Here is a 24,252-nt window from a genome sequence, read left to right on the forward strand (position 1 = left end):
GAGATCTTGGGGTGTCTGGGGAGTATTAAGGAGAGATGTGGTGGTGGCTGGGGGGTTATGGGGAGATGTGGGGGGTATCTGGGGGGTATTTAGGGGAGATTTGTCGGTGTCTGGGGGGATATGGGGAGATGTGGGAGTTGTCTGGGGGGTATTTAGGGGAGATTTGGGGCTGTCAGAGGGGTATTTAGGGGAATCTGGGGGGATGTAGGGGGTGATGAGGGGGAGGATCTTGAGTCGACCCGGGGGAAAGCAGCACTTCCGAAGAATAGGTGACGTCGGGCTGTGAGAGGAGGAAGGTGAAGGAGAGAGACAGAGAGAGAGAGAGAGTGAGGAAGAAAAACAAAAAAAAAGGACAGAAACAGAGAGAGAGAGAGAAGGAGAAAGGCAGCGGAGAGAGAGAGAGAGAAAAGGAGAGAGATAGAGGGAGTGAGAGAGAGAGAGAGAGAGAGAGTGTGTGAGAGACGGAGAGGAGGGTCGGCGGGCACCGAGCTCCGAGCCCGGTCTCCCATCAGCGGAGTATCCCCGAGCCCGAGCCCCGGGCGGCGGTAGAGCACGGTCCGGCCTCCCCGGGCCCCGCCATGGCCGCCAACATGTACCGGGTCGGAGGTAGGTCCAGCCCGCGGCCCCGACCGCTTCAGGAGCAACCCCCTCCCCACCACCCCCCCCACCCCCTCAGATCACCACCCCCCACCCATCATCCCCCTTCCCACCACCCCCCACCCCCTCACATCACCCCCACCCCATCACCACCCCACCCCCTCACCTTCACCACCCTTACTCCCTCCCCATCAGCACCCCCTCCCCCTCACATCATCCCACCCCACCCCCTCCCCATCACCACCCACACACCCCTTACATCACCCCCATCACCATCCCCATCCCCATCCCCATCCCCACCCCCCTCTCATCACCCCCATCACCACCCCCACCCCCTCACCACCCCTACCCCCTCCCCAACACCACCCCCACCCCCTCACATCATCCCACCCCTACCCCCTCCCCATCACCACCCACACCCCCCTCACATCACCCCCATCACCACCCCCACCCCATCACCACCCCTACCCCCTCCCCATCACCACCCCCACCCATCACCCCCATCACCACTCCCACCCATCATCCCCATCACCACCTCTACCCCCACCCCCCTCACATCATCCCCAACACCACTCCCACCCCCCCCCCATCACCACCCCCTTCCCCCTCACATCAACCCCATCACTAACCCCTCCACAACACCACCCCCACCCCCTCCCCATTACCACCCCCACACCCCTCTCACATCGTCCCCATCACCACCCCCATCCCGTCACATCAACCCCAACACCACCCCACCCCCTCCCCATCACACTCCCACCCCCTCACATCAACCCCAACACCACCCCACCCCATCACCACCACCCTCACCCCCTCACATCAACCCCAACACCACCCCCTCCCCATCACCACCCCCACCCCATCACATCCTGCACCCCCTGCCCATCACATCCCCCTCTCCCTCCCCATCACCACCCCCTCCCCATCACCACCCCAACTCACTCCCCATCACCGCCCTCCCCATCACCATCACCACCCCCCTCCCCTCATCACCATCACCACCCCTCCCCCTCCCCACCCCTCCCCCTCCCCACTCCCACCCCTCCCCATCACATCCGCCTCTCCACTGAACCCCACTCCCCATCACTTCAACTCCATCCCTCCCCAATACCATCTTCCCCTTTCCCCATCAGATCCCCTCACATCCCCCTCCCCCTTCACATCCCCTCCTCCTTCACTTCCCCTCCTCCTTCACTTCCCCCCATTAATCCCCCCATCACTCCATCCTGCTCACCACTACCCCCAAATCACTGTCCCCATCACTCTCCTCCATCATTCACCCCATCAGTCTCCCCATCCCTTCCCTCAATCGCTCATCCCCATCGCTCTTCCCATTACTCCCTCCATCTCTTGCCCCATCATTTCCCCCCATCACTCCCCCTGCTCATCACTACACCCCATCACTTCCACCCCATCTCTCCCCCAATCATTCCCCCATCGCCCCCCCATCACCCCCCCATTCTCTCTCCATCTCTCACCCCATGACTGCCCCCATCTCTCACCCCATGTCTCCCCATCTCTCCCCCTTTCTCTCTCCCATCACTTCCCCCCCCAGCAATTTCCCATTACTTCCCCCCATCAATCACCCCGCTCATCACTTCCCCCCCAAACTCTCCCCCAACTCTCCCACATCCCACCCCAACTGTCCCCCATCTCTCTCCTATTTCCCTTTTCCCCATCACTTCCCCTGTCATTCCCCCCATCTTTTCCCCTATGTGACTTCCCCCTACCACTTCCCCAGTCACGTTCCTCTGTCACGTCCCCCCATCTCTTTTCCCCCAATCACTTGCCCCCTCCCTGCCCCCCTCCCTTCCCCCATCACTTGCCCCCTCCCTTCCCCCATCACTTGCCCCCATTCCCATCACATTCCCCCATCCTCCATCACATGCCCCATCCCCATGACTTGCCCCCCAACACATGGCCCCCCCATTGCCATCGCTTTTGTCCCCATCATATCCGCCATCCCCCATCACTTCCTCCCCCCATCACTTCCTCCCCCATCCCCCATCACTTCCTCCCCCATCACTTCCCCCTCGTCCCCCATCACTTCCCCCTCGTCCCCCATCACTTCCCCCTCGTCCCCCATCACTTCCCCTCCATCCCCCATCACATCCCCCCATCCCCCATCACCCCCCATCACTCCCCCTCCACCCCCCATCACTCCCCCTCCATCCCCCATCACTTCCTCCCCTCCATCCCCGTCACTTCCCCCCCCATCCCCCGTCACTTTCCCCCATCCCCCATCCCCCGTCACTTCCCCCCCTCCATCCCCCGTCACTTCCCCCCCTCCATCCCCCGTCACTTCCCCCCCTCCATCCCCCGTCACTTCCCCCCCTCCATCCCCCGTCACTTCCCCCCCTCCATCCCCCGTCACTTCCCCCCCTCCATCCCCCGTCACTTCCACCCCCCATCCCCCGTGACTTCCCCCCCCATCCCCCGTCACTTCCTCCCCTCCATCCCCCGTCACTCCCCCCATCCCCCATCACTTCCTCCCCTCCATCCCCGTCACTTCCCCCCCATCCCCCGTCACTTCCTCCCCTCCATCCCCCATCACTCCCCCTCCATTCCTCATCACTCCCCCATCCCCCATCACTTCCTCCCCTCCATCCCTCGTCACTTCCCCCCCATCCCCGTCACTTCCCCCCCATCCCCCGTCACTTCCTCCCCTCCATCCCCCATCACTCCCCCTCCATCCCCCATCACTCCCCCTCCATCCCCCATCACTCCCCCTCCATCCCCCATCACTCCCCCCATCCCCCGTCACTTCCCCCCCATCCCCCGTCACTTTCCCCCATTCCTCATCACTTCCCCCCATCCCCCGTCACTTCCTCCCCTCCATCCCCCATCACTGCCCCTCCATCCCCCATCACTCCCCCTCCATCCCCCATCACTCCCCCTCCATCCCCCATCACTCCCTCCCCTCCATCCCCCGTCACTTCCCCCCATCCCCCGTCACTTCCCCCCATCCCCCGTCACTTCCCCCCATCCCCCGTCACTTCCCCCCATCCCCCGTCACTTCCCCCCATCCCCCGTCACTTCCCCCCATCCCTCATCACTTCCCCCCATCCCTCATCACTTCCCCCCATCCCTCATCACTTCCCCCATCCCTCGTCACTTCCTCCCCTCCATCCCCCATCACTCCCCCTCCATCCCCTATCACTCCCCCCATCCCCCATCACTTCCTCCCCTCCATCCCCGTCACTTCCCCCCCCCATCCCCCGTCACTTTCCCCCATCCCTCATCACTTCCCCCCATCCCCCATCCCTCATCACTTCCCCCCCATCCCCCGTCACTCCCCCCATCCCCCGTCACTCCCCCCATCCCCCGTCACTCCCCCATCCCCCCCCACCCCCCCCATCCCCGTCACTTCCCCCCATCCCCCGTCTCTTCCCCCCCATCCCCCGTCTCTTCCCCCCCATCCCCCGTCACTTCCCCCCATCCCCCGTCACTTCCCCCCATCCCCCGTCACTTCCCCCCCATCCCTCATCACTTCCCCCCATCCCTCATCACTTCCCCCATCCCTCGTCACTTCCTCCCCTCCATCCCCCATCACTCCCCCCATCCCCCATCACTTCCTCCCCTCCATCCCCGTCACTTCCCCCCCCATCCCCCGTCACTTTCCCCCATCCCTCATCACTTCCCCCCATCCCCCATCCCTCATCACTTCCCCCCCATCCCCCGTCACTCCCCCCATCCCCCGTCACTCCCCCCATCCCCCGTCACTCCCCCATCACCCCCCACCCCCCCCATCCCCGTCACTTCCCCCCCATCCCCCGTCTCTTCCCCCCCATCCCCCGTCACTTCCCCCCATCCCCCGTCACTTCCCCCCATCCCCCGTCACTTCCCCCCCATCCCCCGTCACTTCCCCCCCATCCCCCGTCACTTCCCCCCATCCCCCATCACTTCCCCCCCATCCCCCATCACTTCCCCCCCATCCCCCATCCCCCGTCACTTCCCCCCATCCCCCGTCACTTCCCCCCCATCCCCCGTCACTTCCCCCCCCATCCCCCGTCACTTCCCCCCCATCCCCCGTCACTTCCCCCCCATCCCCCGTCACTTCCCCCCCATCCCCCGTCACTTCCCCCCCATCCCCCGTCACTTCCCCCCCATCCCCCGTCACTTCCCCCCCATCCCCCGTCACTTCCCCCCCATCCCCCGTCACTTCCCCCCCATCCCCCGTCACTTCCCCCCATCCCCCGTCACTTCCCCCCCATCCCCCGTCACTTCCCCCCCATCCCCCATCACTCCCCCTCCATCCCCGTCACTTCCCCCCCATTCCTCATCACTTCCCCCCCATCCCCCGTCACTTCCTCCCCCCATCCCCCGTCACTTCCTCCCCCCCATCCCCCGTCACTTCCTCCCCCCCATCCCCCGTCACTTCCTCCCCTCCATCCCCCATCACTCCCCCTCCATCCCCCATTACTCCCCCCATCCCCCATCACTTCCTCCCCTCCATCCCCGTCACTTTCCCCCATCCCCCGTCACTTTCCCCCACCCCCCATCACTTCCCCCCCATCCCCTGTCACTTCCTCCCCTCCATCCCCCGTCACTCCCCCCATCCCCCATCATTTCCTCCCCTCCATCCCCGTCACTTCCCCCTCCATCCCCCGTCACTTCCCCCTCCATCCCCGTCACTTCCCCCTCCATCCCCCGTCACTTCCCCCTCCATCCCCCGTCACTTCCCCCTCCATCCCCCGTCACTTCCCCCTCCATCCCCCGTCACTTCCCCCTCCATCCCCGTCACTTCCCCCTCCATCCCCGTCACTTCCCCCTCCATCCCCGTCACTTCCCCCTCCATCCCCCGTCACTTCCCCCTCCATCCCCCGTCACTTCCCCCTCCATCCCCCGTCACTTCCCCCTCCATCCCCCGTCACTTCCCCCTCCATCCCCAATTACTCCCCCCATCCCCCATCATTTCCTCCCCTCCATCCCCGTCACTTCCCCCTCCATCCCCCGTCACTTCCCCCTCCATCCCCGTCACTTCCCCCTCCATCCCCCGTCACTTCCCCCTCCATCCCCCGTCACTTCCCCCTCCATCCCCCGTCACTTCCCCCTCCATCCCCCGTCACTTCCCCCTCCATCCCCGTCACTTCCCCCTCCATCCCCGTCACTTCCCCCTCCATCCCCGTCACTTCCCCCTCCATCCCCGTCACTTCCCCCTCCATCCCCCGTCACTTCCCCCTCCATCCCCCGTCACTTCCCCCTCCATCCCCCGTCACTTCCCCCTCCATCCCCCGTCACTTCCCCCCCCATCCCCCGTCACTTCCCCCCCCATCCCCCGTCACTTCCCCCCCCATCCCCCGTCACTTCCCCCCCATCCCCCGTCACTTCCCCCCCCATCCCCCATCACTTCCCCCTCCATCCCCCGTCACTTCCCCCCCCATCCCCCATCACTTCCCCCTCCATCCCCCATACTTCTCCCCACAATCCCTCATCATCTCCCCCCACCAGCCACCATCCCTTCCAACTCCTGGCTTTCTTACTCCTCTCCACCTCCCTCCCTCTCCCCCTACCCTCAATCTCTTCCCACTCCCCCCTCTTCTCCCCCTCTCCATCACCCCACTTCCCTGATCACTTGTCCCCATCCGTCTCCTCCCATCGCTACCCCCACCATCACTTGCACTGGTCTGCATCGTCACTTGCCCCCTCCCCAGTCACTTCTCCCTCACCCAATCATTTCCCCCTTTACTTGTTTCCTTCCCCTTATTCCAATTACTATGCTCATCTCCCACATCATTTCCCCCTTCCCCCCATCATTTCCCTCCTTCCTCATCACTACTCTCATTCCCCCATCACCATCTCCTTCCCCCATCACTGCCCATTTCCCCAATCACTTCCCCTCCTCCTCTCATCACTTCACTCTGCCTCCCATCACTAAGCCTGTGTGCCTCCCATCACCTCCCTCTACCCCCATCACACCTTCTCCCAATCACTTCCCTCACTCTATCCCCATTAGTCCTCTCTATCATATCCCCATCCATCACTTCACCGCCTCCAACCCATCGCTTTTTCCCAAGTTACTTCCCCCGTTGCTTCCCCCATCACTCCCCTCCATCCCTCAACCCCATCAATCCATGATCATTTCCTCCACCGTTTCCCCATCACTTACCTCCCATCATCTTCCCCCCCGCCATCACCTTCCTTCCCCCCCGCCATCACCTTCCCCCCCCCCGCCATCACCTTCCCCCCCCCCGCCATCACCTTCCCCCCCCCGCCATCACCTTCCCCCCCCCCCATCACCTTCCTTCCCCCCCCATCACCTTCCTTCCCCCCCCATCACCTTCCTTCCCCCCCCCCCCCCGCCATCACCTTCCTTCCCCCCCCGCCATCACCTTCCTTCCCCCCCCCCCGCCATCACCTTCCTTCCCCCCCGCCATCACCTTCCTTCCCCCCCCCGCCATCACCTTCCTTCCCCCCCCCCGCCATCACCTTCCTTCCCCCCCCCCGCCATCACCTTCCTTCCCCCCCCCCCGCCATCACCTTCCTTCCCCCCCCCCGCCATCACCTTCCTTCCCCCCCCCGCCATCACCTTCCCCTTCTTATCACTTGTCCTCCCTCCCCCATCATTTTCCTTCCCCCCCCCCCCCCCCATCACCTCCCCATACATCCCCATCACATTTCCTCCCTCCATCCCCCACTCACTAACCCCTTCCCCATCACCTCCCTGTTCATTTGGCCCTCTTCGCCACCTCCCTTCACGACCCCCTCTACCTGTCACTTGCCCCTTCCCCCATCACTTGCCCCTGTCTTCCCTTGTCACTTCTCTCCTTTCCCCAATCATTTCCCCCTCACCCAATCACTTCCCCCTTCATTTTCCCCCTCTTCCTATTCCAATCACTCCCACCTCCCTCCCATCACTTGCCCAATCACCCCTTCCCCACCAACTCCCCCCCCCCAACTCCCCCCCCCACCCCAACTCCCCCCCCACCCCCAACTCCCCCCCCCACCCCCAACTCCCCCCCCGACTCCCCCACCCACCGACTCCTCTCCCCAACTCCCCCTAACATTCCTCCCCCTCTCCTCATCACATCCCCTATCTCCCCAACAGTACCCTCCCCCCTTCCCGTGGTCATTTCCTCCTCCCCGATCACTTCCTCCATTTTCCCCCATAACTTCTCCCATCACTCCCCATCACTGCCCCCTCCTCTCCTTCCCCTCCACCTCACCCCTCCTCTCCCCCCTTTCATCCCTTTCCCCCCTTCTCACCCCATCCACCTCCCCTCCCCCAGGCCCTCACTCCCTTTCTTCCTCCACACTCACTCCCTCTCCTCCCTTCCCCCTCTTCCACCCCATTCCCCCTCCCTCACATTCCCTGATCTTTTCCTCACCCCCCTCACTCCCTGCTGCCCCCTCACTTTCAGCTCTTTTCATTACTCCCTTCCACCACCTCCCTTGTTCCTCCCACGCTCCCTCACTCCCCTCCTCCCCACTCGCCCTCACTCATTAACCCTCCTCTCCTTTCTTTTCCACTCTCCCCTCACTTCACCCTCCTCCTCCCCTCCTTAACTTGTGTGCCAAAGCTACATGTAGCTGTGCATATGCTACTTGCTCCACCACAGGAATCTACATTTTACAGATCCTTGACGAAATCCTTCCTCTTTTCCAACTGTAGTTGGTTTGATAGCATTCTTGCCTCTGAGTCACAACGTTTTGTGTTCAAGTCCTACTCCAAGGCATGAGCAAAACAAAAATCAGTGCAGACAATCCAGTAGTGTCCTGAGCCAGTGCTGCAGGTTTGGAGGTGGTCTGAGGCCCAGGCTGCCAGGTCAGGTGATTGTGGGATTTGTGGCACCATTTTGACGAGCAGCAAGGGTGTCTTTCCAGTGCCTTGGCTGATATTTGTTTCCTCAAGCAGCGTCACAGAAGTAGATGGTCTTGTTGTTGCTTGTGGAGTTCACTATGTACAAATTGGCTTCTACTTTTCAGGCATTGCGACTTTGGCCACACTTCAGTGGTTGTCAAGAAATTGGAGAATCTGGTGGCCTTTCCTTACTTTTATCTCCCTTTTATACCCCCACCTCGAGCCCCAAGTGTTCAATCATCCATACTATCTCCTCCTTTTTACTTGGTATTTCTGAAGATACCTTGTGCATTTTTCTAATAAAGAGGTGTTGGTGGAGGTCTGGTATACTGCAGAGCTAATACATAATTTTAACCATTCTGGTAAAAGCCACAGCAGGTAAAAGCCACAGCAGCCAAAAGTTCTGTATCTAATGTACTGGACGTGACATCATCGCTCAGTTAACGGTAGTCACAGCTATTCCAGAGAGGTTTGAGCAGAGAGATGATGTTTCTTCCAACCAGTTTTGGATCCTGATGCACTGATGTGATGAAATCCCTCCCAAAAATCCTGAAGATACCTTCTTATCACCCCGGTCATGATTGTAACTGAAGTTTTTATTGAGTTGCAATGAAATAAGATGATGGTTAGAATTATACTTATGTTTTGCAGTCAGGATCAGTTTCAAAATTAATTTGCCTTTACACAGCAACAAGTTGTAATGATGCTGACTAAATCAAGGTCTTGCTTACTGTTGACAAGAACACCTTGAACCGTAGAGTCACAGAGTACACCCTTCTGGCCACTTCTGTACGTCTACACTTGACCCACTTGCCCACACTAGGGCCATAGCCTTAAATGTTATGATCTGTCTGACAAAATCCATATTATCTTCTCTTTATACCTGCTGCCTCTGAAGATATTTGGTGCATTTTTCTCATCAAGAGCCGTAAGTGGGGATCAGCTGAGATTTTCTACAAAACTGTTTGGACGAATCCTTGCCCTATTTGATTTCTAAATGTTTGCAAGCTCAACGTTTAGTTGGCTGTAGGAGTAAATAGCTTTGCCTTTCCCTTGATAAGAATTATTATTGTCTTACAGATTATGTCTTTTTTGAGAACTCTTCAAGCAATCCATTCTTGATCAGAAGAATAGAGGAATTGAACAAGGTAATTGATCGGCATGTTGAAATTCTGTTGCATCAGTAAGCTTCACTATCATCCTGTGAATGTCTGTGTAGAGTTTCAGTGCTGTGAGTATTCCTTTTCATACTTGCAGAATCTCTTAACTTTGAAAGAATTTAATCATGACAACAAATTTGATATAAACCTTCCATTAACTATGCATCTGACGTGCAACAGGATTTATTTGCTTGCTGACCTTGCCAAAGCAGCTAATTTTCAATGTGATATACACTGTATTTTGTTCTGACTGTAGCACACCCTGAGTCATTGTTTAACTTGTATTCAAGCCTTTGTGTAACATATTAGAAGGTGAGTGTAGGATATATTAAGTCAGTCATTGAGAAGCTTCCAATAAGTTAGGCGGTCTTCCTTCTAGAAGACAGTAAAGGTTATGACATCCGAATCCTTTCATGTTTAATGCCTGAAACTGCAGGCTCTTGAAACCTCTAACCTTGCTTAAATTTATGTTGTGAAATTAATTCACAGGCCACTTGTATAATATGGTGAACAACTTGGACAATGATATGTGATCAAACCTTCATCCATTGGATTTAAGGTTGTAGAGATTGTGGGTGCAATAGTCACGGGAGACTGTCAATATTAGAATAGTGGTGAGATTACTGGGCTAATGACTCAAAGATGCGAAAGTGAGGACTGCATATGCTAGAGATCAGAGTCAAGATTAGAATGATGCTGGAAGCGCACAGCAAATCAGGCAGCATCCGAGGAGCAGGAAAATCGGCGTTTCGGGTAGGAGCCCTTCATCAGAAGTGAGGCTGGAAGCATTGGGGTGGAGAGATAATTGGGAGGGGGTGGGGCTGGGGAGAAGTCTCAACTACCTTCTCCCCCGCCCCACTACCTTCCATTTATCTCTCCACCCCCAAGGCTTCCAGCCTCATTCCTGATGAAGGGCTCCTGCCTGAAACATTGATTTTCCTGCTCCTCGGATGCTGCCTGACCTGCTGTGCTTTTGCAGCACCATTCTAATCTTGACTTATGACTCAAAGACGCAAGCCTGGATTTTCATCCTCAGGATGGGTAGTGCGATTTTGATTTAGCTTGCTTGCTTTGAGGACTGGATCTTTATTGCCAAGGTGTCAGACGCCAGCTAGAGTCAGACAGTGCGGTTCGAAGAAAAAGTTTGGAGGCAGCCACGGGGCTGTTTAAAAGTTCACCCTGGTTCTGTGAAATTTCATTCTAGCAAGATTGCAAACAGAAAAGCTTTCCAGCATCACCCCTGACATGCCCTCAACTCCCACATACCTCATACATGGCCTCTCATGCTGCCCGTGCCAAGGTGTGTCCCCTCCTGAACAACTCAAATGGCCTGTCAGGTCTCTATGCTGGCTCTGGCACTTCCAAGCCCATTCAACCAGTATCCACAAACCCTTGAGTGAGAACAGAATATATTAAGAAAATCTTTTTAAAATAGTGATGGGGAAATTTCCAGTAAGGTTTAAAAGAAAGGTCTTTCTTCTGTAAGACAATAAAAGTTCATGTCATCTATATCCTTTAAAGTTTCAGTAGCTGCAGGCACTAGAAACTTTAACCTTGTTTCATTTTACATTATGAAATTAATAGCAGAGATGATAGAGCTTGAGCTGTCACTCAAATAGGGACTATTTTATCAGAGATAGAAAATAGGTGCAGGAGTAGGCCATTTGGCCCTTTGAGCCAGATAACAATATCTGGACTCTTGGCTCAGCTTCACTTTGTATCGACCCAAACAGCCTGCACTCATAAACGTTGCTGGTAAGTATCAGAAACGTTGGGAGCGGGCTCAGATTCCTAGAATTGTGACCAGGCTGCCATTTTTAAAGGGGTCAACCTGAGTCAACCAGGTCATAGTTTCAAACCTATATGGCTCCTATCAGTAATGGTGATCACGTAGCTATTAGATTGTCAAGAAAATCTCATCTGGGAAAGGAATCTCCTGTCCTTATCTACTCTTGTGTACTTGCACCTTCAGACACCAAGGCAATCAAACAATAGCCAATGACCAACAAAGGTAGTGGTCACTGAAGGTACTGAAACTCAGGACTTAATTTAACTTTAATTGGGCTGAAAACAACTTGATTGGTGAAAATAATAATGAGCACTATCATTCTTGAGGTGAGGACAAAAAAAATCAAAGAGGCAGTGTGTCTTTTCTTGATTATTACCCATGGATTTCCTTCTGCTGGGTGAGAACAGAATGTATAGTCACTATGGTTGATTGGCAAGCTCACAACTGTCAGCTTACCTGTGAAGAATGGGCACTTGACTGAGGTAACAGGTCAGTTGGTTCTTGTCAAGGGACCTCTGCTTTGTGTATGTCACTTCAAAGTGATGCCTGTTTGCTGTTTCACTGCAACATCTGTGTAATATCATTATCCTTAATGCCTTTTGTGTTTGCTGTTTCAGACCGTCAATGGCAATGTGGAAGCAAAGTGTGTTTGTTTCTATCGGAGACGAGACATTTCAAGCAGTCTTATTGCCCTCGCTGATAAACATGCAAGTAAGTGTCAGATTTATTTTTGTGATGGGGCAGTGCTTGTCATGATTAACGTTATTGCCTGTTCTTAGCCGTTCTTGAGAGATGGTGAGGGTCATTGTGGTCTGTGTTGTGAAGGTACACTGATAGTGCTGTGGGGTAGGATTCTAGGATTTTGACCTAATGAATGTGAAGAAATGGTGATATGTTCTAGTCAGGATAGTATGTGACATGGAGAATCATTTGGTGATGCTGGTGTTCCCTGCATCTGCTGTCTTGGTCTTGCTAGGCTAGGGGTTCCCAAATTGTGTCACCCACTGTGGCATCACAGAGATATTGTTCATGGTTGTGACGTACCCCTTCTCTGGACAGCAATGGCAACTGTTAAGTGAGAATTTTGGTGGGGTGGCCTTGGACCCTGTGGTGTTGGTGGCAGACAATAAGGGGTGGACAATGGACCCAAAAGCTTTCTCCAACTTCAGAAAAGAATTTCAGTAGTGAACCTAGGACATTTTGGTGTCAATGTGCTGAAGGTAGAGGTGGGAAAAGGCAGTTCTGAGTTTGGTCTCCTTATTTACGAAAGGAGTGCAGAGCCTCGACTTATTTCTTGGATGAAGGACTTGTACTATAAAGGAAGTTTGGACAGTTTGTGACTGTACAAGTTGGAGCTGAGGAGAATGCAAGTTGCTCATGTTGAAATGTACAAGATCCTGAGGGAACTTGACAAGGTGGGATCCAGTTTAATGATAAGTAGTCTCCCATTTAAGATAGAATTGAGAATGAGTTTTTCTCTCAGTGGGTTGTTAGCCTATAGAATTTTCTCTGTCTGAGTCATGGAGACTGGGTTGGTATGTGTGCATTGAATAGTGAGGAGGTAAGGAGCCTGATTACTACATGTGAAGGAGAGAAAAGAGAGGTGCTGAGAACTATATGCATTTGCAAGGGGGAACGAATATTTAAAATATTCATTGACTGAATCTTTTAAAACACAAAATATTTGTGAACTTAAAACAGATTTGCTTATTTATGTGATGTTGATCCATGCTATAAGAATGAATAATTATAACTGTTGCTATACTGCTTTAATACTATTTTGTGTTTGTTGAACTCAGGTCACATCAATCAGTGTTAATGTGGCGTCACATTTGAAAATAGTTTGGCAAGTGTTAAGTCATGGGCTTAGGAAATGCTGTTAAATGCTGCAGATTCAGCAGAAAATACTGTACGCTTTCGTTAAAGGTGATGACTGAACTGCTGTTCAGACAAACTTAGTCTTGAATGGTATCAAGCTTCTAGTATATTGTAGGACATGGATTCATTCAGACATTTGGAGAGTATTGTGTCATACACCTGACCTGTACCTAGAGATAGACTCTTAGAGTCAGTAGGTGAGCCACTCACTGAGGAATACCCAGCCTTTGACCGACGCTGTAGCCAAGAAACTCGGATGACAGATCCAATACAGCAAGTGAGTAGTTGTCCTTAAATGATGTTAATGTTGAGTTTGGCTGAATGACATTTGGAGATGGCTATTCTCTTTCTTGCTGGTGGTGGTCATTGGTTGTCATGTAGCGTGATTATTGGTTATCAGTCCAAGAATGCATATTGTCTAATCTTCGTAATGGAGTGCTTCATTATTTGAGGGGTGGCAAATGGAGATGAACACTGCATAAGCCTTAATTGTCCCCCAGTTCTGATCTTATGAAAAACAATAGATTATTGATGAAGTAGCTGAAGACGTCTGAGTTAGGACATTTGGGGTTAAGATGCTTGACCTCCAACAATCACGGCCTTCTTCCTTTATGCTAGATTTGATGTTATTTGGAAAATTTTAATGTCAAGGGTAGTCACTCTCATTCACTCTGGAAATTAGTTCTTTTGTTCAGGTTTGGACCAAGGTGTTATCATATTGAACAGCAAAGCAGGCTTGATTGGCCTATTACTCCTGGTTTTTGTGTTTTACTGATCCCAAAGCCATTCTGTGGAATGATGTGGAGGAGCTGGTGTTGGACTGAGGTGGAACAAAGTTAAAAATCTCACAACACCAGGTTATAGTCCAATAGGTTTATTTGGATGCATTAGCTTTCGGTTCACTGCTCCTTTACCAGGTAGCAGCAGAGCAGGACCGTAAGATACAGAATTTATCGCAAAAGTGTACAGAGTCATGCAACTGAAATGATATATTGAACAAACCTAGATTGCTGTTAAGTCTTTCATCATTTACAATAGGTTGCAGGTTTTGACTTATTAATATGAAAATCCCAGAACTTCTTTCAAGTCACGTTTTGGAGATAACTTAACTTAAGGTTTTACTTAAACAGAAAAGGGGGTCATCTCAGCTCAGACAATGCACTAAAAGTATGAGGTCAGAGTCTGTCTGTATCCCAATCTTGAGTCAGCCTGGTTCTGTTTTCAAAGTGGAATTTGTAAAATATTACATGGATTGACTGTCTGCATTGACTGTCTGCAGATTGTGTGCTTTTTGAGCAAAATAGAATGTATCTGCAAATATAATTCTGTGAATACAAACTCACCCCATAGACGTAGATGTGTGTGCAAATGCATGAGAGAGAGAGAGAGAAAGATAGTGAGAGAGAGTGTGTATATGCTTGGTAAAGTGTGTGAGTGTGATGGAGTGTAAGCCTGTGAGAGGGTATGTGTGAGAGTGTAGGGCAGGGTATGTGTGCATGTGTATGAATGAATGAGAGAGAGTGTGTGTATGAGAGAGGGTCTGCATGATTGTGTGAGTATGTAAGTTGTGTATATATGCATGCTTGTGTGTGTGTTGGGGTAGGGCGTTGGGGAGAGTGTATCGTGTAGTGGGGTCACCTTGGGTGATGAAGGAGCAGGATTGGGACAAGAAATAAACCTGTTGGACTACATTCTGGCGTTATGTGATTTTTAATTATGCGGAATGGAGGAGCACGGGTAAAGTGTTCCTGATGTTGTGCAGTCTTTGTTGGTTACAGGTTTTGTTTTTCTCTTTGGTTAATGTTGTGGAAGTCATAATCCTCTACCAAGAAGGTGTAGCTTGTTACCCTGGATCCTGTCTCTCTCTTCCTACATTATCTATTGATGTATCTTTATTTTTGACACAGCACAGTGTTATGGACTAAGCCAGATCACTCAAAACATTCTTAAGTCGGCAGGTCAGACCATAACTTTGCAATTTGTTTCAGTAAGTGTACAGTGAAAATTACCCAGGTTGACTACTAGATTTTAAAACAGACAAAAATTTATTTACACAATTACACAATGAAACACAAAGAGCAGAATAAAGAACCCTTGCAGAACTCAACCTATCCAACTAGACTTAATTATGCTGTTCCGAATATACACAACAGTCCCAATAAGCAAACTTCCTTTTAAAACCAGTATAAATGGAACAGATACTTACAGGTTGAAGTTGAAGGGCAAAGAGAGAGTCTCCACACAGCTTCCCTGTTGAACTTTTCACCAGTTCAGGACTGAACTAAAACTGTTCAGCTAACCACTGACCACTCCCCTTTCATTATACAGGTCACTTCTAAAACATGACCACTTTGGTCTGAAGTCTCATCTGTTTACATAGAAACAAAAGGCCTCTCAAAATCCTTTCCATCTCTGTACCAAACCAGACTGATTGGAGCCTAGCCTGGTTTATTACCCTTCTGAAAAAACAAGGACAGAGCCTCCTTGAGCCAAGGAACAGCTTTTAGAAAAAAAAGTGACTAGCTTTTATGACAAGAGATTGCTAATCCCTCTTGGCCATTGACCCCAGGAAATTACTCATGACGGAACGGTGACTGCTATATCCTTTACCTATCTTCATGCAAAGGTTAGTTTTCATTCCTTCTAAAGATAAAACCTCTTACTTTCCAAAACACCACATTCATAATTGGGTAGTGAAGGGCCTAATTATTCGTATGCTTGTAGGAGGCTTGTTACTACTGTAACACAGTTAAATGCGGTCTCTTGCTACATAGAAAGTTCAAGATATGGATTTCTAAAAGAACGCAGTTTTAAAGGGTTTCCATTACAGAGTGGAGATATTCTGCAAAGTGGTCACCCAGTCCGCATTCAGTCTCACCACTTTAAAGGAGACAACATTTGTGAGCAGTGAAAACAGCATGATAGATTGAAAATAGTACAATTAAACGGCTGTTTCATCTGGAAGTTGTGTTTGGGACCTTGCACTGTGAAAAGGGAGGAAGTGAAAGGGCAAGGGTCACATCTTCTGCAATTGCATGGGAAGGTGGAAGTGTTGGGAGTGATGGAGAATTGGACAACGTTATCATGGAACACATAGAGAAAGTGAGGACTGCAGATGCTGGAGATCAGAGTCAAGAGTGTGGTGCTGGAAAAGCACAGCAGATCAGGCAGCATCCGAGGAGTAGGAGAATCGACACTTCAGGCATAAGCCCTTCATCAGGAATGAGGCTTGTGGGCTGGGGGACTGAGAGATAAATGGGAGGGGTTGGGGTTGGGGGGAAGGTAGCTGAGAAAGTGATAGATGGATGAAGGTGAGGGAGAAGGTGATGGGGTTGGGTTGGGTGGGGATGGAGCGGATAGATGGGAAAGGTGATGGACACATCAGGAGGGTGGTGCTGAGTTGGAGGCTTGAGACTGGGATAATGTGGGTGTGGGGGAAATGAAGAGACTGTTGAAATCCACATTCATCCCGTGTGGTTGCAGGGTCCCAAGGCAGAATATGAGGCGTTCTTCCACCAGGTGTTGGGTGGTAACGGTTTGGCAGTGGAGGAGACCCAAGACCTGCATGTCCTTGACAGAGTGGGAGGAGGAGTTGAATTGTTCAACCTCGGGGTGATGGGGTTTGTGGGTACTGGTGTTCCAGAGATGTTCCCTGAAATGATACGCAAGTAGGTGTCCCATTCACCCCAATGTCGAGGAGACCACATCGGGTGCAACGGATACAGTAGATGATATTGGTAGAGGTACAGGTAAATTTTTGTCGAATGTGGAAGGATGCTTTGGACAGAGGTGAGGGGGGGGGGGGGTGTCCGCGCAGGTTTTGCAATTCCTGTAGTTGCAGGGGAAGGTGCCAGGAGTGGGGTGTAGGCTGGTGGGGGGCGTGGACCTGACGAGGAAGTTGCGGTGGGAATGGTCTCTCCAGAATGCTGATAGGAGTGGAGAGGGGAATATATATCTCTGCTGGTGGGGTCCGGTTGGAGGTGGCGGTAGTGGCGGAGGATAATATGATGTATATGGAGGTTGGTGGGGTGGAAGGTGAGGACCGAGGATGGGGGGTGTTCTTCCTTTTTGCATTGGGAGGGGTGGGGTTCAAGGGTAGTGGTGTCGGAAGTGGAGGAGATGCGCTGGAGGGCCTCATCAACCACATGGGAAACGAAGTTGCGATCTTGGAAGAAGGACGCCATCTGGGATTTTCTCAGGTAAAATTGGTCATCCTGTTAAAAATCACACAACACCGGGTTATATTCCAAGAGGTTTATTTGGAAGCACTAGCTTTCGGAGCGCTGCTCCTTTATCAGGTGGTTGTGGAGAATAACCACCTGATAAAGGAGCAGCACTCTGAAATCTAGTGCTTTCAAATAAACCTGTTGGACTGTAACTTGGTGTTGTGTGATTTTTAACTTTGTACATCCCAGTCCAACACTGATGTCTCCAAATCTTGGTCATCCTAGCAACAGATATGGCGGAGGTGGAGGAATTGGGAATAAGGGATGGCATTTTTACAGAAGGTAGGGTGGGAGGAGGTGTAGTCTAGGTAGCTGTGGGAGTCGGTGGGCTTGAAGTAGATGTCCAGTTAGTTGCCGGAGATGGTGATGGAGAGGTCCAGGAAGAGGAGGGAGGTGGCTGAGATGATCCAGGTGAATTTGAGGTCTGGGTGGAATGTGTTAGTAAAGTTGATGAAGTGTTCAACCTCCTCGTGGGAGCACGGGGTGGTGCTGATACAATCATCGATGTAGTGGTGCCGGTATAACTGAAGAAGGTGGACTGTTCCATGTACTCAACAAAGAAGCAGGCGTAGCTGGGTCCCATGCAGGTGCCCATGGCTAGCCCTTTGGTTTGAAGGAAGTGGGAGGATTGGAAGGAGAAGTTGTTGGAGGTGAGGACTAGTTCAGCCAGGCGGATAAGGGTGTCGATGGAAGGGTACTGTTTGGGATGGCATGAGAAGAAGAAACGGAGGGCTTGGAAGCTTTTGTCATGGTGGATTAATGTGGACAGGGACTGGATGTCCACGGTGAAGGTACGGTGTAGGGGGCTGGGGAAATGAAAATCTTGGAGGAGGCGAAGGGCGTGGAACCCATGGTCCCTGTGGAATGCTGACACTGGAGGGGAGAGGAAGATATCCTGCTGGATGTGGTGGAAGTTGTGGAGACTGGTGAGGTGGAAAGTGAGGACATGGGGAATCCTATCATTGTTCTGGGTGAGAATGAAAATGTAGGAAATTGGTCACACCTGGGGGCTTAGTTAACTGGGAGTCACTGGCTTTATGTTGGATATTGGTCAATAGCCTATCCCCAGGAATGGAAACCACAAGGAAGAGTCAGAGGCGTATTAGATAAATAGGAAAGAAGGATGGAAATGATAAGTACAAGTGATGAATCTTTCCAATTCTGTGACATCATCAATGTGTTGAAGAAAGTGTTGGAGGTAGGGGCCAGAGTAGGACAGGAACAAGAAATATTCCACATACTTCTCAAAGATACATGGGTAGCTGTGATATATGTGGCTACCCATGGCCACATCTTTGATTTGGAGAAAGTTAAAGGAGAAGTTATCGACTGTGAGAATGAGCTCAATCTGGTGAAGGATGGGACTGTTCAGGCTTTGTTTCAAGGAAGAAATGGAGAGCCTTCTAACTGGTCTGATGGTGGGTGGATGTGTAGAGGGGTTGCACATCCATGGTGAAGAGGTGACAGCTAGGCTCAGGAAACTAGAAATTGTGGAACCGAAGTAAAGCATTGGAAGAATCATGGACATAAATTAGAAGAGCTGAGACAGGAGGAGAAAGATACACTCAGGATATCAATAAATAAGTTCATTGGGGCAGGAGCTGGCTGAAGTGATGGGTCTGCCAGAGCGGTCCTGTTTGTGGAATTTAAGATGGAGATACAAGTGGTCTGTGTGGATTTGGGGGTTTATGAATAGACAAGTTGTAGAAGGGGAATCACCTTTAGCTTCCCTTTGTCTTTTTCTCTGGGCACCCTCATCACTCACTCTTCCTGTTAACTGTACAAAATACTGCAGTTTTTTTCAGCTCCTTGCAGTTATTAAAAGACTCAAAATGTTAAAACCACTTTTCTTTCCACAAATGCTGCCAGATCAATTTGAGTTTCTCCAGCATTTTCTTTTATCATTGGCACAGTACTTTGACAGGCTGTTAAAATTATGGAGATCTTCATTTGCAAGTTTAACCATGTCTGCATGGGAAATCATGTCTCATTTAACTTGACTGAGTTTTTTGAAGAAGAAATGAAGAGAGTTGATGAGGGCAGAGTGGTGGTCGTGATCTATATGGACTTCAGTAAGGCGTTTGACAATGTTCCTCATGAGAGACTGGTTAACAAGGTTTGATCTCGTGGAATACAGGGAGAACTAGCCATTTTGATACAGAACTGACTTGAACGTAGGAGACAGAGGGTGGTGGTGGAGGGTTGCCTTTCAGACTGGAGGCCTGTGACCAATGGTGTGTCACGAGGATCGGTGCTGGGTCTACTGCTTTTCGTCATTTATATAAATGATTTGGATGTGAGCATAAGAGGTACAGTTAGTAAGTTTGCAGATGTCACTAAAATTGGAGGTGCAATGGACAGCGAAGAAGGTAACCTCTGAGTACAATGGGATCTTGATCAGATGGGCTAATTAGCTAAGGGGTGGCAGATGGAGTTTAATTTAGATAAATGTGAGGTGCTGCATTTTGGAAAGGCAAATCAGAGAGGACTTATACACTTAATAATGAGGTGCTAGGGAGTGTTGCTGAATAAGTTACCTGGGAGTGCAGTTCATAATTCCTTGAAAGTGGAGTCTTAGGTAGATAGGGTAGTGAAGAAGGTGTTTGGTATGCTTTCCTTTATTGGTCAGAGTATTGAGTACAGGAGTTGGGAGGTCATGTTGTGGCTGTACAGCACATTGGTTAGGCCATTTTTGGAATACTGTGTGCAATTCTTGTCTCCTTCCTTTTGGAAAGATGTTGTGAAATGTGAAAGGGTTGAGAAAAGATGTTGTCATGGTTGGAGGGTTTGAACTGTAGGGAGAGGCTGAATAAGCTGGGGCTGTTTTCCCTGGAGTGTCAGGCTGAGGGGTGACCTAATAGAAGTTTTTAAAATCATGAGGTGCCTGACATAGACAAAGTCTTTTCCCTGGGGTGGGGGACTCCAGAACTAGAGGGCATAGGTTTCGGGTGAGAGGGGAAAGATATAAAAGAGACCTAAGGGGCAACGTTTTCACAGAGGGTGGTACGTGTATGAAATGAGCTGCCAGAGGATGTGGTGGAGATTAGTACAACTACAACATTTAAAAGGCATCTGGATGGGTATATGAATAGGGAGGGTTTAGAATGATACAGACTAAATGCTGGCAAATGGGACTAGATTAATTTAGGATATCTGGTCGGCATGTACAAGTTGGACTGAAGGGTCTGTTCTGTTGTGTACATCTTTGTGACTATGTGATTTCTAGGTAACTCTATGTATTTCCAGGAAAGGCTGCAAGGTAGTGAACAGCAGTGCAAAACAAACACTTACACTGGGACAACTGCTATGGTTCAAATGCTGGCAACTGGGAGTAGTTTAATTTATGCTATCTGGTCGGCATGGATGAGTTGGAGCAAATGATCTGTTTGCTTACTGTACAATTCTATGACTCTATAACTGCTGCTCTTGCTGTGTTTTTTAAGCATTCATTCATGGGACTTGAGCATTGCTAGCAAGGTCAACATTTATCACCCATTGTAATTACTCTGGGAGAGTGGTCTTCTTGAACTGCTGAAGTCTATTTGATGTAGATACAGTGCTGTTAGGTTTTGATTAGCAATCAGCAGTGAATAGCAGGATGGTGTATTGGTGGAAAAACCCAACAGTGTTGATGGTAATATTCATAGGGTTAGGGTGAGAATTAGGGTTTGTAGATGATAAAGTCATGGGTATGGAAGATGCTGTCAGAGGAGACTTGCCCAGTTTCTGCATGTGTCATCTAAATATTGCACACTGCCGCTACTATGTGTTGGTTAGCTAAACAAAGGCCTGGTCTTCCGGGCTTTGGACTTGTGTTGATATGGCTCAGTATCAAATTTAACAGTGCAGTTACTTAACTGCACTTTTGGAAAGACTTTTTTCAAAGAGGTATTTTGTGCTGGTGTCCTTGTCTGCACCGTTTACACACTGGTGGCATTCACCTCTTATCTCACCCATCACCACTCTCAACTGGAGCATCATATATTACTTATTCAACATCCAACCTGGATGTGAAGAAATTTCTTCCACTAGAGTATTGGGATGACTGAAATTGTTGTTTTTTGGTCTCTACTCCAAACTCTATTAGTAACTGTCTGATATTAAGCCAGTGTGTTCGCAAAGTTGATGTCACCTTCGATCCTGCAGTGAGATTCTGACCTCCTATTTGTGTCATTTCTAAGATAACTTATTTCCATCTCTGCGTCATCACTCACCTTTTTACCTGTCACAGAACATCTGCGACTGAAATCCTCATTCTTGCAATTGCTATCATCCCGGGTAACTTGAGACTGGATATTCTATGGTGAGTGGTGAGTTTAGCTCAGTTGGCTGGATGGTTGGTTTGCGAAGCAGTGTGGGTTCAATTCCTGTCACTGGCTGATGTGGCCGTGAAGGGCTCTCCTTCTCAACCTGTCTCCTCGCCTGAGGCTCTCGGGTTAACTCACCACCAGTTCTCTCTCTCTAATGAGAGAGCACCCCTATCGTCTGGTAAGACTATGATGGCGCTCACATTCTGTAGTGATTGAGGGATTAAGGTTTTTTTTTATTTTTAAGGACTGGGTGGAAAGAGATTTAATTGAGGGTGGGCAATACCTATATAGAGAGAATTGTTCACAACACCAGCTTACATGGGGTCCAGGGTGGGAAGTTAGTTGGTCAGCATTTTAGTGGGAACACAGCTCAGTTGAAAGATGACTGGCCTCATGGACAAGCAGAGTTTGGAGACAGCATGAGGAGAAATAGGAGACACTTTGAAAAGTAAGTGAGTCGAGGTCTATGGCAATGGAGAGTTTGGGGAAAAAGTTCGACTGAGTATATAAGGAGCAGGGAGGGAACTGCGAAAGATAGAATGTTCCAAGTCCGTGAACTCCTCACTTGGTGAAGATGGGGTTGCAAGAGACGGGAGGGGGAGGGGGAATGATACTTATGCAATCAAGAATAATCTGGAATCAATTGTAATCTCATGAATAATTTTATTAAATCAAAGCTGGATCCAATAGTGGTTCCAAGGAGATGCTATTGGACTCAAAATGTTAACTTTTTCTTTTCTTTCCCCACACCTGCCACCATTCCTTCTGGCATTTTGCAACCGTTTTCACTTTTACTTTCAATCTCCAGTATCCGCACTACTTTGCTTTTACCCCAATAGTGATTCATTTGGCTCAACCAAAAGTAGAATGCAGATGTGATGAATGTTGTACCGGTGTAATGGCCCGGGTGCAAAGGAACATTTGGGGCTTAAAGCATCCAAAGTGGAAATGAGGGTGGGCCTGAGCAGATTGGTTGCAACGGAAAATATTACGTTGGGTGAAAGGTCCATGATTAGATAGAACCCATCTTTCAAAATCTGAACTAAGTGAAATCTTTAGGGACAGATGTGCAAGGTTGTGAAGTTGGAAGCGGGGCTATGGGTAAAGTGATAATAGGGAGTGATCAGAGGTTCACCCCATCTGTGATTGATACTGTTGGAGTAATGAGGTCAGGTGAGTTGGCAAGCCCAAGAGGATAACTAGTGGGAGAGCTCTCCATTGAGCCACATTGATAATAATGGTCACTCGAAGCTACAGCTTAAAAGCTTCCATGATGAATGCACAAATTGACGTCTTCAAATTACAATGCTAGTGCACTGCAAAAACAAAATCAAAGGGGCCATGCACAATCGGGGTGAGGAAAAATCAAGGGAATGTTGACTAACGCCGGTGTTTTTATTGCGATTTTTATTGGTCGTTTGAGGAGTGATTTTATTCTGTAATACAGTGTGATTTGGAAGGATGGGAGATCATTACTCCAGTCTTTGGTCTTTGTGCAGGGGAAGTGGAAGAGGAGATGGAGAACACAGAACTACAGGAGCTATCGGAGAATGAGCGACACCAGCTGAAGCACCGTGAACTCTTCCTGTCAAGGCAGCTAGAATCTTTACCCGCGACCCACATCAGGTAACTCTGGGGCGGAAGAGCATGTCTGTGGTTGCAGGCTTGACGATGCAGAACTTTGTGTTTTGCTCAGTCGTTGGATGTGTACTCCTGGTTTGTCCTAATTCTCCTCGGTCAAGACTTGCTTTTGATTCCCTTCCTTTCCTGCTTAGCAGGTGCAATAATACTGACCTGCAATTGTACAATACTGTTAACATAATGAGGACAAGTGTGTGTTGAAACCTAATTCGACTCCAAACCCAAGAAGGAATTAGGATAGCCAACCTAAAGCTTCTTAAAACAGGTTTTGGCAGCATTTTTAAGGGAGGAGGGAGAGATGGAAATGTACAGTCAGGGAATTCTGGAGTTTATGTCTTAAACAGCTAAATGCATGGTTAGCAAAGATGAGTTGATGAAAATCTATACCATACTGCTGCTTGTTTTGTGTGTTCTGTCCTTTCTCTTCGATTTGTACTTTTAATATATTCTTTCTGCTTTCTTTATCTTCTTTAAATAAAACTTTTTAAAACTGGTTCCATTGGCAGGAGAGTGGGTAACCAGAGGGGGATAGCTCCTCAGTTCTCTGGAGTGGGACTTTACTCCATGAATGGAATTGACCCTAACTGAATTAAACAGCAAGAGGTTGACGGAGGTGTGTCTAGAACCAGATGACACTGATAAAAGGTGAATGACGGAAGCAATGGCAAAATAACATTTCATGCAATAAGTAGTTGGGATCTGGGAACCACTGCCTGAGAATGTGGTGGAGACAGATTCAATTGTGGCATTTGAGGGGGAATTGGACAAGCCCCTGATGAAAATAGAATTTGCAAGGCTTCGGGGAAATGCAGGAAAGTGGGACCAGCTAAGTTGCTCGCTTGCAATGACT

The 24,252-nt window shown here is 50.2% G+C and overlaps 1 protein-coding gene across 9 annotated transcripts in view; it reads left to right on the top strand.

Moving 5' to 3' along the window:
* Window positions 1-301: 301 nt before the first annotated feature.
* The window catches only part of LOC132818097 (metastasis-associated protein MTA1-like), a 151,660-nt gene continuing 127,709 nt past the window's right edge, over window positions 302-24,252 (top strand). For all 9 annotated transcript variants that reach the window (XM_060828780.1, XM_060828772.1, XM_060828774.1 and 6 more), the window contains exons 1-4: window positions 302-606; window positions 9,479-9,546; window positions 11,965-12,058; window positions 23,261-23,387. In XM_060828780.1, coding sequence (XP_060684763.1) covers window positions 579-606; window positions 9,479-9,546; window positions 11,965-12,058; window positions 23,261-23,387 — 317 coding nt within the window. In that variant the 5' untranslated portion in view covers window positions 302-578. The remainder of the gene's footprint in view (window positions 607-9,478; window positions 9,547-11,964; window positions 12,059-23,260; window positions 23,388-24,252) is intronic.

This window comes from Hemiscyllium ocellatum, chromosome 8 (genome assembly GCF_020745735.1).
Source record: "Hemiscyllium ocellatum isolate sHemOce1 chromosome 8, sHemOce1.pat.X.cur, whole genome shotgun sequence".
NCBI classification, from domain to species: Eukaryota; Metazoa; Chordata; class Chondrichthyes; order Orectolobiformes; family Hemiscylliidae; genus Hemiscyllium; species Hemiscyllium ocellatum.